At 39.9% G+C, this 13,913-nt stretch overlaps 1 protein-coding gene across 2 annotated transcripts in view; it reads left to right on the forward strand.

The window, feature by feature from the left end:
* Nucleotides 1-1,583: 1,583 nt before the first annotated feature.
* LOC149312631 (FERM domain-containing protein 4A-like) overlaps nucleotides 1,584-13,913 on the forward strand; it is a 508,349-nt gene continuing 496,019 nt past the window's right edge. Inside the window, exons 1-2 of one of the 2 annotated variants that reach the window (XM_089525042.1) lie at nucleotides 1,584-1,700; nucleotides 2,305-2,445. In XM_089525042.1, the coding sequence (XP_089381168.1) occupies nucleotides 2,401-2,445 (45 nt within the window). In that variant the 5' untranslated portion in view covers nucleotides 1,584-1,700; nucleotides 2,305-2,400. Of the gene's footprint in view, nucleotides 1,701-1,806; nucleotides 1,840-2,304; nucleotides 2,446-13,913 lie in introns of those variants that run through there. The other variant, XM_089525041.1, reaches the window with a different exon arrangement.

Below are 13,913 nucleotides of genomic sequence, written 5' to 3' on the forward strand. Positions count from 1 at the left end.
CTAATCGCTTTCACCACAGTCCATCTCTATGTGTTGCTTCATACAAGTCAGTGGGAACCATCCATCATATCAAAAGGTCCACTTGAGGACACTAGTATGATGAAGATTAAATCATCTGTTTTTGGCAAAGCCCTCCTGCCTTGACTGTTAATCATTCCTGCTCTTGGCTCCCTGGTTAGACCCAGCAGTTCTGTTTCTTGCACACACTAAAGGAAGGAGCCATACCTTAATAGAAGAGTATATCATCCACATGTAGAAGATCAGGAGTTTGATCCTTTCACAGGAATTACTGGGGCCAGAAGGATTAGTGTCATGTCTTGGCACTTGCATTTCACTTATGAGTCCAATGCTGAATGGATTTGCTATCTAGCATTCCTCTTTAAATAAGTAATAAAATATTTTTTTATTTTTTTATCCCACCTTTTGCCAAGCAATCAAAGCGGCGTACAACAGGCTAAAATATATCCATATATACATAGTACCCCCCTTAAAACAAGATTAAACAGTATAAGACTAAAACTAACATTTTAAAATCCAAACAATAACTATGGGCAGAGTTCGATAAATGGGGAAGTCTTTTTTTGTGGCTATTTTATTCCAGGAAGGCCTGCCAGAAGAGATCCATCTTAATGGCTTTTTTTGAAGCTCTCTAGATTGGTAATTTGACAGATCTCGTCCGGCAGGCCATTCCATAAATTGGGAGCGTCACCGTCAATCTGGTCTTTCAGGACTGTAGTAAATTCCTCCTCTTTTTAAATGCCTGTATTGCAGCCACTCACTTGCAAACCACAAGGTCATGAGTTCAGTCTCAGCCAGGAGCTCAGGGTCGACTCAGACTTGCATTCTTTTCGGATCGCTAAAATGAGTACCCACTTTGTTGGAGACAATTAGCTTACATATTGTAAACGATTTAGGAAGTGCTTAAATGCACTGATAAGTGATATAGAAACATACTTCCTTGCTGTTGCTAGTAATCTGAGTGTTAAAATAGGTCTCTGAAGACCAGGGTTTGAATCTCTGCTTGGCCCATTGAATGGTTGTGGGCAAGTCACATACTCTTAGCCCTAGAGAAAGGCAATGGCAAACCCTCTCTGAAAACATCTTGCCAAGAAAACCCCAAGAAAACCAAGGTCACTATAAGTCAGCAATGACTTGGAGGCACACAACAGGATTCCTTTTTATAGGCAGGTGTCCCTTGTGAGACATTCTTTAAGATAAACAGTTTGACATGGGTGGTGGTAGGGATAGATGAATGAAATCAAAATTAGCAGAGTGATGTTCAAAGCTAGGATCTTCTGTCTATATTCCCATACCCCCCCCCCATCCCTTTTACATTTGTTCTTTAAAGAAAGAGCTTCTTTTCAAGCTCTTTGTACCTTTAGTGGTCTCCTATGTCCCTACAGTTAGCCTTATGATGCCCATCTGAGCATCACAGGGAATTTTAACATGCATCTCTCTATGAAAGCAGAGGAGTCAGAGAAGAACAGGAAGCTCGACTGCAGCAGGCATGCGGTACAGCTGGCGTGATCAGAACACTAACAGGGCAGGCTGAGTAATTACATGTTTCTTGTAAGTGTGTTAGCTCCATGGGGAGCTGAGTCCATTTGGAGACAAGAAGGAGAAATAGTTTACCCCCCTCTCCTTTCAGTAAGGTGAAAAGGGTCAACGCATACCCGAGTTGTCATTCAAATATAATAAAGGTAAATGTTGCTCTTGAGCGCTTGCTCTCCTTGCTTTTTGCTCTGTCATTGCTCATGTCTGGATTATGCAGACGCTTGCGTTCTAAACAGGGAAGCACGTTGCTTTGGGGGAAGAGAGAAGACAGTTGTTTTGCAAGCGGTATGTTGTGATGTATTTTCCTTCTTTTGCATTATTACTGTAGTATTGGTGGGGAAGAGGAAATGCTAAAGGAAAAAGGATAAAATCTGGGTTGCAGTAGCCTGATTCACAATGGAAATTATGCTCCTAGCAGTTAAAAGCAATTAATTCTATTTTCCATGCTGAGATTGGGAGGCTTTAGAGCATTCTTGTAGTTTTAACTAAACATGTTAAGGTGTGTGTTAGGTATGAATGCTGTGTACCTACTGTGTTGTTGTTTTCAAATATGTCCTGCAGATTCCAATCTGATTCTCCCCCTCTCCTGCAGCCTTTTTGCTCCATTCCTCTTTTCTCTCCAGTGTAAAATTTGGCCTAGCTCAGGCTTGTTTCTACCTTGTAGAATTAAAAAGGAAAGAGCTTAAGCCTCTGTTTCTTCTCTAAGATAATTTTCTCCCTGAGCTTAGTTTTGGATTTCTATGTTTATAGGCTGCAAGAGTTGCCTGTGGATGCTTTGCCCTTGAAAGAGGGCCAAGAGGATCTGTCTGAATCCAAGGGAGGATTTATGTGCAAGAGGACAAGACGATGGCTGCACAGCGAGCCCCTGAGTCGGCTCTGAGCTTGTTGATGGTAAGTGGGTAGAGGAAATATTGAGCTTGAGATGGTCAGTGTGGATTGCAGGTGCGAGATCACAGTCACTGTTGATGGATTACATTGGTGGGTGATGGTGATGGGATTTTGTAGGTTTGTGTAAGAAATGGTCAAGAAAGGTGATGGGGTAGTCGATCTTCTGTGATCACCAAACCCAACGATAATGCTAACAGCCTGTATCAAATTTTTAATGTATGTATGGCTGTCATATTGTTATTGTGTCCTTTGGGATGCTTTTGATTAAAAAAAGACAGCTAACAAGTGTTAATTAATGACAGTAACAATAGCCCGTGGTTTACAATAGCCTAATGCAATGTTTTCTTATATGGGTGCCTGGATTTCTGCATTATTCAGGAAATAAACACCAAGGGCCTGTGCCTTTGCCTGCCTACATATGTGTCCCTATTAACAATTAATGGTGCCTTTAGGAATGGTTGTGTTAGCAACCAGAGAATGGTTTCTAGGCTGCTGATGCATGTCTATTACCTGGAATACCTAATAGCCAAGCACAACCTGTTATTGACTGTGTAAGCAGGGATGGTGTGTACAGTTCAGTTATTTCCCACAGCATGTGGACCTACTGACCCACTTTTCATCGTTCTCCAAATGTATGCCATTTCAAGGGGAGATTCATTTTGTATAGCACAAGGAGGTTGAATTCTGAGAGGGAGTGACTTTTGGCTTTAATTAAAATAAAGCCCTGAATATCCTATGGGACTGAGTTCTAAATTATACAGGGTTTTTTCATTCATTTTTTTCTTCCTTCTTATATTGCCATCAGGGATAATTTCAGTATTGGATTTTTCAAATGTTGAATTAATCTTTTTAATTCCTTGCTGGAAATGGGAAGGGTGGCAAACAGAAGAGGAGCAATGTATTGATCTATGCTTTCTGATGGAGCTAGAAATGGTATCCTGGAACACGGTATTTGCAGACATGATGAGAAGCCTTAGGATAATGGCCTTGTGGCATTTTCAATGGCTAGCAAAGGTCAGATGGAGAAGAGCAAATTTTACATCCATTACTAAACATTCTATTAAATTTACAGATAGTTTATATTTACACATACCCACTGGCTATTATATAAAGGACCATCGTGTCCAGTGATGTGTTTCCTGGGTTCTTCAAAAGACTTTATTCTGAGTGTTGTCTCTTATAACCTCATGCCAAAATATGTGCTTAACATCCTGGTTTTCAAAGTGCTTTACCAGCACAGAGATCAGTGACTTCAAGTGTGGTTTTTAAAGTCCTGATACAGCTTGCAGGAACAAATGCTTGAGTATAAATTCAAACTACAGGTTTGGACATGAGATTTGCAGTGAATGGCTGTTGGTGGTTTGGTTTTGCTTTTATTTGCTTGTACATTGATAAGAAAACATCTATCCTCATGCTCTTCTGTCATAATCATTCCCACATTTTTGTTCATTGTACAAAGCAAATTGATTCAAGTAACGTAACAAAATTGTACACATAATTATGGCATCCAGACAATGTGCCTTCCAGCATTATACATTACGAACATGTTCCCCTTAACTAGCTGGTTTGCTACAATATAGGTCTTGTGGTGTTGGTTGTTCTGTTAGTGCAAGTGATAAGACTGTGTAAACACAACGTCATCAGAGATTGTTATCTTGCCAATACAAATAATATAAATTTAAACATCTGTGTTTAAGTGTCAGAACACCCAGGCTGCATTACTTCTTTTTTCATTTTGGCTGATCTACAGCCCAGGTGCATTGATGAACAAAATTCTACGCGATTGATAGCCTACATGTACCAGTGATACTTGGTTACTTCATATGCATGTCCCATTCCTTGGTTTCTTATCACACTATGACTCTCACTTCAATATGTAAACTTGATCCTGCTGGTAAGTGTTGTATTTTGTACTGATGTGTTGTTTAATGTACACACAGAATGTGATTTGGCTTGTGGTCATGGCTCAGTCACACACACAAGTCATCAAATGATGTGTATGCATGTATGAATAAATTCTAGGCCAGCAATACAAACCACATTTGCAAGGAGACAAGATCATTGCATTAAATAACTTTCCTGTATTTAGTACCAGGCTGTGAATCTGCTTGGCATAGGTAGATGTGACTATTGAGATGCAAAGTCTCTTATTGCTAAGAAGGTCATCATCTTAGTATTGTGGGGGAAAGCGCACTTTGTCAGTCGAGAGGAAATCCTGCCTAGTTCCTTCCCTTCTCTTTTTCTCAAAGTGCTATAAACTCCAAACAAAATTCTCATTCATCTCCCCAGTTCCCACCTAGTTCAAACACATCTGTAAATAGTTTCCTCTCCACAATGCTTCCATAATTGATCTTGCATTGAGATTTGCTAATAGAATCCCTTTATACTGTCACACTGCTGCAATATAGATATTATATTCCTGACCCAAGAGAGAGGTCTCGGGAAATGGCTTTTAATAACAAAATGGGATATTCATGCCATGGTAGCTGTATCTTAGCAACTAGCAAAATACTTATTACAGTTGTGTGTGTGTGTGTAAGGTGTGGGAGGGGAACAAAAGAGTGCAGAGAGGACTTGTTATCACAATGACTTCAGGAAAATGTCGGATTCTTGCAGCTCAGAAACACCAGAGCTTGGAAATGTTTTTTTGGCATTGCCATGCTGACTGGAGAGGGGATTCTGGGATGTATTGCCCCCCCAAAGTAACTGTCCTAAGCTCTGTGACTGGAATCATCCAGTGTTGGGTGGGCAGTAGGTCCTAAAACAGTGTCCCTAGGCTCAGACTTGTTTCTCCACAGGAATCATAGAGTTGGAAGAGGCCACAAGGGCCATCCAGTCCAACCCCCTGCCATGCAGGAACTCTCAGTCAAAGCATCCCTGACAGATGGCCATCCAGCCTCTGAATGAATAACTTATCCTTGGGAAAAGGGAAAGGATTTCCTTTAGATGAGTGCTGCCACTTTTTCCTATTGAACCAAGCAGGTTCCTGTTACATCTTTCCTCTCCTCCTTATTAGCATTGCTGATCATTGCATTGCTATGTTTGAAGTACTGCATTGTTGCTGAATCAGTTGCTTGGTCATGATTAGAGTGATTGAATGCTGGGAGGTGGCTTGCTTATCTAGCTAGTTGGATAAGGAGGAGCTGAGCAAGAAAATGGAGGCTTCTTCCATCCCGCAGTTTCAAGCATTTGCTTTTTCAGGGAATTATATTTTCAAGGCATGTCCAAAAGAGCTACATTTTCTTTCACACTGCTTTTGATAATTGTGAGCAGGCTTCTATGAATTAGGCTTGGTGTATGATTTCCCTCCCTATTTTCTTCAAAGCAATTTACCAGCAACTTACTGGGCTCTGAGGGCAACACAGATCATACACATAGCACAGACTGGGAGACAACTGTATGCATACCGTGTGCGCAGTGAGGCTAGGTTTTGGGACCAGTATTATACTGGAGATCCTAACCTCAAAGGGTGCTAGGTCCTATCTTGCAAGGTACGACTTGATGGCCTTTCCCAGAAATTGACAATGGGATTCCAGACTGGTTGATGTACTAAACAAAAACAGTGATTGGATGAGGACATCCCAAGCATGAATGGACGGTGAAGTTGGCTGGGAGCATAGCAGGGGATAGGCAGAAAGAGCTGGCTTCACCTTTGTCTCATGGTACAAAAGGATATCTGAGAGCTTTATTAGTACATCCATTCCTTGGGTCTTTCCACATGTCTTTGTATCTCCACGACCTTCCCATGAGAAGATTCACCTGGTTCTCCAAAGGTCAAAGTGACCTCTTAAGAACATGTCTGGCCCTCTATATGATAAGTATGAAAATATGGAGATATAGATCCCCAAATGATGCAGTTATCCAAGGTATCCTAATACTAATAGTTCCACTCACATTCTTGCTATGATTCTATGAAAAATAGCCTAGTTTGACAGGTGGCATATCATCATGTATATTAATGGCATGTCGTGTCTGAAGTCTAGCATTCCTGATTTCAGTAATTTGAACAGATTGTGCCCATTAGTAAAACAACAGTTTAAAAATAACTAAATTTTGATCTGCACATTAGCCCAAGAGTTGTAAAAAGTGGCTGTGAAGCTGGCTGTGGGTACACAGTGGCAAACATTGACCACTGTCACCCACTGCAGATGCCTATCCCAATACAGTCAAACCAGGTGACCAGCTAAGATGTTAAATTAGATATAAATCATTTTTCCTTTGCATATATCTGTTTATGTTTGCATGCAAGTATACTCTCTTTTGAATAGAAGTAAGAAACTTTGTACAGTTGGCCCTTCTTATACACTGATTTTTTATACATGGATTCAAACATCCATGGTTTGAAAATGTTCTGAAAAAGTATAAATTTCAAATATCAAACCTTGATTTTCCATTTTTTTAAAATAAGGGACACCATTTTTCTATGTCATTATATTTAATGGGACTTGAGCATCCATGGATTTTGTTATCCACGGGGGATCTTGGAACCAAACCCCAGCATATAACAAAGCTCCATAGTACTTGCAGTGTGGTACATCACTCCATTTTCAGAAACTGCATTACATTATTTATTTCCCATTGGGGAGTACTGCTGTGTCTGTGAATAGGTCTGTCACTACAGTAGAGCTTTAGAAGAGGATTCTCGGCATTTGCTATCTGGGAGTAAGATCTGCCTGTGCAGTTATTCCCAGGAGCTTCTCATTGGCCTGTCAAAAAGCTGAGTCAGTGTTGTTCTGCCTTTTAATGAACCATTGTTATCATATTATGTGCCAAGATTCTCAACATGCCATGTTGTTTTTCTTTAAAAAAGGAGTATCATTTTTATTAAAGGCTATTACTACTAGAGGTTTAAAATGAACCATAGCAAAGGTAACTCAACAATTTTGAACGCATGGACATATTTTTGTTTTGGTTTTTATCATGCAAAAATCATATTGGATGGGAAGTTTAATAAACAGCTGAAATAGAACTGAATAGAGATTTATGACCCTGCAACACTGAAAGGATGCAGAAAATCAATTTCTGTTAGCAAAACAGTAAAATTTGCAAGATGGGTGATACAGGTCAAAGGCCACAAAATTCAAAGAGTGCGGTAAAACCCATTAAATTTGACTCATAATATTTTGCTGAAAGGAAACTATCTGAGAAGCAGGAAGAGACCTACAGTGCCAGCAGTTGGCAGATGTACTTAAACCATTACTAAATCAATGTTGTGCTATCCAATATACACAAAGCAAGGGTTTTTCTTTTAGAACTAAAGAGTTTACTATCCATAGATAGCAGGGATGGAGCCATGATCTGTTGGATTGGCAAAACTGAGCTATCCATTCTAATTCTTTATTCCAATCTTTTCTAAAGCTCAGACCATCATATTTATGGCCAATAATAAATATTTATAAACAAATATAGTAGGCTCCTCTATTTTTCCCTTTTGCACAGATTCAGATTAGTGTTTCCAAATGGTAGTGGAGACTCAGGGCTGCAGGATACATCTAAATACCCACCTACGCTGTAAGCAAAAGTACTGCCATTTGTCTGAAGCCAGCAGATCATATCTCACCTTTAATCCAACAAATTTAAGAAATTCATCATGAGAATAAATCAACTGATGCTAAGAATTTTTGTATCAGCCCAAGTCTTCCATATAATTTTTTTTCTGCTCAATTTTCAAAACAGGATTAGCCATCAAGATTAGTTTAGCATGAGAAAACATATGAAAGTACAGCTACAGGTTCAGTCTCCCTTATCTGAAATGGTTGGGACTAGAAGGGTTTTGAATTTTGGATTTTTAAGATTTTGGACTAGTTGCATTTCCGCAATGAGATATCTTCAGGATTGGGCCCACGTTTAAATGTGAAATCCATTTATGTTTCATATATACCTTATACACATAGCCTGAAAATAATTTTATACCTACCTTATAATATTTTAAATAATTTTGTGCATGAAACAAAGTTCATTTACACTGAACCATCAGGAAGCAAAGGTGTCACTGTCTCTGCCACACATGAAAATAGTTTTGGATTTTGGATTTCAGAATTCTCGATAAGAGATACTCAGCATATATATCATCATGACATTTTGTATGCCTAAATTCCACACCTGCTAAAACTGTAGAGAACAAGTAAAATATGCTGTTACATAGGGAGACTCCAACTCCTACCAAGAAAGACACCAAGAAGATGCCAACACAGCTAAAGCTGGACAATTTAATATGGATGGAAAGTCCTAACAATGAGTACATGTCTATAAATAGGCCTGATGATACACATTTATTTCCCATTTTTAGAAATGCCTCTCCTGAACATAAAACAACTGAGTTGGGCAAAAATGTGGTGAAATTCCCACCCATACTCAATTTTGAGAGGGTGTTGAGAGGTCTGGGAGCCTCGAACCCATTTTTAGGGGGCACCAATCCCCCCAGCAACACTTTTCCCACCCCAATCTAGAGGTGTGGCCCTGTTTTTGCCAAGATGAAGACTGGATGGTTTCTGGAAAGTAATCAAAAGTAGTTCAAGGAATTCAGGTCAGCATGATCCAAACAGGAGGAGGTATCCCAGCAATGACAAACCAAAAGTAGAGTCCAGAGGCAGTCCGGGGTCTAATACCATGGTTCTCAAGCTTTTTACCTTTGTAATTTACATGTGGACATTGTGCCCTATAATATAGAGAAGGCATATCTGATACAGGAATAACTTATTATCACCTTCTGAATCACTGGAAACTTCCGACTATTCCAGAGCACTGAACAGAGTAGGTAGATAGATTCTCTGGGCCTAGAGTTCTCAGATGTCATAATTCAGTCCTGATTCACAGGCCTTGGACCCTCTTTCACAGTCATCAGGACAAAGGAGACAAATCTTAGGGAGAGAGCACTGCCTTGAAAACTGTGTGTATTTTCTCCGTTTGATTTTTTTTCCTAAAAAATTTGAATGCGTACTCTGTACAGCTCTTTAAAAGCTGAATAAATCATAGTCAGTGACATCACCAGGGCCCATGAACTCCAACTGTCCCAACTAATCCTTTGTCATCCCACTTTTTCAGTTGCTTTTAAATTGTCCTAATTTTGCTCCACTCCAATTTTCCACCTTTGCCCTCAGTGTACTTTAATTGTTGCAGTCTGAGTTAAAAATGCAAAAGTTATTTCCACTCATTTAACTCAATAGCAGGAGAGGAGAGGAGAGGACTGGGTGGAATCTTGCCCTTCCCAGTAAGCTCAGACCAAAGCAAACTGCTGCAGTCTCTCCTAGGTTTTTTTCTCATTAATAACTTTTGCCATCTTAAGCCCAAATTGATATTGCTTGTCTACATTTTTCCTGGTTTGCCTCTGCCACACATTGGAAGCTATCAGGCCCACTCCCTATAACATCACTGTGGGCCCTGAAATCTTACGTTTTGGCCCTGAAATCTCATTGGCTGAGATAATACTAGTCTGGTAACCCTACATGGACCTGACTGCTGATACTTAATAGCTTTCTTACATTAGCATTTGCGTTCCGGTCAAGGATCATAATAATACAGTTGACGCTCTGTTTTTGTGGGGGATTCCTTCTGGACCTGTCCCCCGCAAAAATGGAGACTAGCATGTATTCAAGCCCCATAGGCTTGAATGAGGCATGCCCATTGACGATAATGTCCATTGACAATAACGATAACAGAGGTTGCCCCTCCGTGCCTATTCAAGAATGTGGATCCCAAGTCCATGAGAAAGGAAGGGTGACTGTATATTATTTGGCTTCCAGGCACACTATACATATTATAAGACTAGTTGACACGCCAGTCTCACAAGGACGCTCTTAGCCAGTTTATCATATCCCTTTTCTGATTCCCAACCTGCACATACCATATCCCAAACCTCCCTCCACCATTCAAATGGCCATCCCACCCTGCCTCAGGCAACATCTTTCCTCCAGCCTTTGACCCTCAACATCCCTAGTTAAAAGTGAACTTATTACCTCATCACCAGTCCCACAAGGTTTGCATTTCTGTTATTCCTTCCTAGGCACTGATTCATTCCATGCATCTGAGGAAGTAGACCAAGTCTACAAATGCTTAATCTACCATTTCTTTTGCATAGGTAGTCTCAAAGTTGCTACAAAATCCATCTGCATTTTCTGTTTCTTAGATTACAGGAGATAAGTAGTAGCACATCCTCAGGGTTGGGAAATTAAGACTGCTACATACTAAAGGTAACTCTCTTATATCATCATCTGGTTGACATCTGGATTATATCTGTCTACCTCAGTGTTTCAGCTGCTCTAGAATATTCAACTTCATTGCAAAGGGGCTATCAGATTTCTCATGTGGTTAGAACACAAAGTGACGATGAGAATGGCTGCTATTGGAAACCTACTTTCTTACCTTCATTTTATCTACCCACAGGAAGGCTTTCAACATCAAAAGGCACATATTGATCAAAGGGTATTGAATGGCATGGTAAGTTATGTCAGCTGAGCTTGGTTGCGACAGCATCATAGTATTCTCATAGAATGAGATTCAAGGGACCTGACCTCTATATTGTCAGAGGTTAACTTGCCTTTTAATCAGTATTTATTTGATGGAAGTAAAAAGTCTACGAATGGCCCCATGACTTAAAATCCTGCCATTCAGTATGATCTCTGCCTCTCTTCACAACAGTTGCACTGTACTTTGTGTAAGCAGAAATGACAGTGGTTATTCTCTCTCTCTCTCTGGCTTTTCTTTGCGAACGAAGATTCAGGAAGGACTCATCCCGCGCTTTCTACAAGCACGTTGATGACTAAAAAGGCCGATACAAGTTAAACAAGTCTGTTTGCAGAAAGCACAGCAGAATGTCTCCTTGGATGATGTTTCCAAGTTGTGGTTCTTTCTGCGTTGTCATTTCTCTTTGAGACTCATTCGGCGTGAGTTTTCAAAAAAGGCTGCAGCGTCGTGGATAGTGCGTCTCCATGCCTCCCAGTGTGATGCCAGGGCGGACCACTGTTGGTGATCGATTTGGCCAAGCCTGAGATGGTGTTTCAGGGAGTCCTTGTATCTCTTCTTTGGGGTGCCCCTCTACGCTGACCTGTGGCGAGTCACTGTAGAGTATTGTTTTTGGGAGGCAATGGTTATTCTAATTGTGTGGTCAAATGGTGTGTGTGTGTGTGTTGTACTTAGCTTGAAAAGAACTGTTTACAAATAATGAGTTCCTTTCCCCTACAAAAATCTGTGATGTAACAAAGTTACATTTGGATTTGTAACATAATGAGAGACAGTGTCACAACTGTGATTTATCTGTAACTGTGGCTTAGGCCCCATACAGACAGGCCAAAATAAAGCTGCTTCAGGTCACTTTGGAGGTATGCTGTTTAAATGATGCACTAAGAGTCTGGAAGCTGCACCAAAGCTGTTCTCCAGTCCTTAGTTAAGAACAAGTTTTTTTAAAAGTGTACTGTGTATACTCGACTATAAGTCAACCCCGTGTATAAGTCGATGGGAGGTTTTTGGGCAAAATTATGGATTTTGATATGACTCTTGGATAAGTCATGGGTAAAACTTAAAAACATGCAACGAAAGATCTAAATGATCAAGCAAAGAAAAAACAATGGCAAAGAGCCTACAAAATTATGGCAGACGTAACTGTTTTGGCTCACACTAAAGGCTGGATGGAAGAGAGAGTAGAGGGAGTTTGGTGCTTCCAGGACAGATTGCACTCTTGCCTTTCACCAGGGGATGGCTCCCTTTTAAATAAGAGGTAAAATATAGTATAAAATATAGATAATACATATAGCTTTAGATAGATATAGATTTTTGTGATGATCTGGATGCACCAACCTTTGCCTATTTTATTTATTTATTTATTTATTTATTTATTTATTTATTTATTTATTTATTTATTTGCCAATGCTTGGTGTTTGCTGTGTGCCTTCAAGTCAGTTCCAATTTAGGACAAACCCTAAGGTTTGCCATCCTCTGAAGCTGAGAGCCTGTAAGTTTCCCAAGGTCACCCAGTGGCTTCCCATTGCTGACTAGAGAGTCTAACCCTGCTCTCCAGAGCCATGATCCAATGCTCATTGGACCGCATCATGCTGGCTACACAAGCTAAAATTCCTACTGGCATGCCTTCAACCACAGGAGATATGCGTGTTGGCAGAGGTATGGTGGAGCTCTTAATGAATCTCTTCAAAGCCAAAAAGCTTTGTATGCAGGCAAATCTTACTGAAAACCATGGGTGGGAATACCCTTGATGCATAGCAGTCAATATGCCTCTGTACAAAAATGTTCATTAAAGCTTTTGGGAAACTCTGAGGATGCAAAGCTGAAGCGATCTGCTAACAGTGGTACTTTTCTGGTTGAAATTATCTTCTAGTCTATCACCCAAGCCTAGCTCCTTGTGTCTTTAAGAATACAGCATTCTCACCTTCTTCCCTCAACCTTTCAGGAAATTAGGCATTAATTCAGGGTTGTCAATGCTACTTTTGGCCTTGAGTAGCTCTTAGTTTGCACCCTCTTAAAGATAACCATGGGCCTGTACAGACAGGCCAAAATAAAGCTGCTTCGGGTCACTTTGGAGGTATGCTGTTTAAATGACACATGCATCTAAAGAAGCCAGAAGCTGCAAGAAAGCTGCACTCCACTCCTTAGGACTGGAGCATGGCTTTGGTGCGGCTTCTGCCCTCTTAGGACACGTGCATCATTTAAACAGCATATCTCCAAAGTGACCCGAAGCAGCTTTATTTTGGCCTCTCTGTACAGTCTCCATGATACTTAAATCTGATATATATATTTCATTTATAAAACCTTAGAAACCAGAAATCAGAATATTTGGAGTCATTTGGATTTTTTGGGTAATTTAGAGACATTTACCTATTTTTAGCTGGGCTTGGCAAGGTAAAATTTAAAAAATTAACTAGAAAGTAATGTGTCATCTTCTAATATAAATACAGATATATTTATTTTTTCCAAAAAGGTAATTGTTATGGTGATTTATTTATTTTTATTAAAGAAACACCAATTTGTACAACCTAGATGAAATTTCACTTTTTATTCTCTTAGGTGAATTATCCAAGGATAATTCATTCTTTAAGAGTGACCTCCTGTAGGATGCATCTAAAATACTAACATAAAGTCTCTTACCCATTTACCTGCATTATTCTTTTTGACTCCTTGGATTTTGCCCCTCATAATTTGTGTAAGGTAATGAGGGACTGTTGTTTAACATATGTTCAGACTAGTACCTGTTTGAAATGTGTGTTGCACTTAATGTATTATAGCAGGAACAAGGACACAGCCTTGGAATAATTGAGCTTGAATCACCTTCTCTAGCTCTGATTAACTGGAACACAATGAAAGCTTAATGGTCAAAGCTCAGTGTATTTTCCAATTAATCACAGACTGCCTAAAAATAATGCTTTGGCCCATTACTTTCCTGCCATCAGTTCCAAAGGGAGTGTTTCATCAAGGACGTCTTTGCTGCATTCTATATGGAATGGGTTGCCATGGGTACTGCAACA

Source organism: Sceloporus occidentalis, unplaced genomic scaffold (genome assembly GCF_023333645.1).
Source record: "Sceloporus occidentalis isolate IW3139 unplaced genomic scaffold, rSceOcc1.0.p SCAF_5, whole genome shotgun sequence".
Lineage (NCBI taxonomy): Eukaryota > Metazoa > Chordata > Lepidosauria > Squamata > Phrynosomatidae > Sceloporus > Sceloporus occidentalis.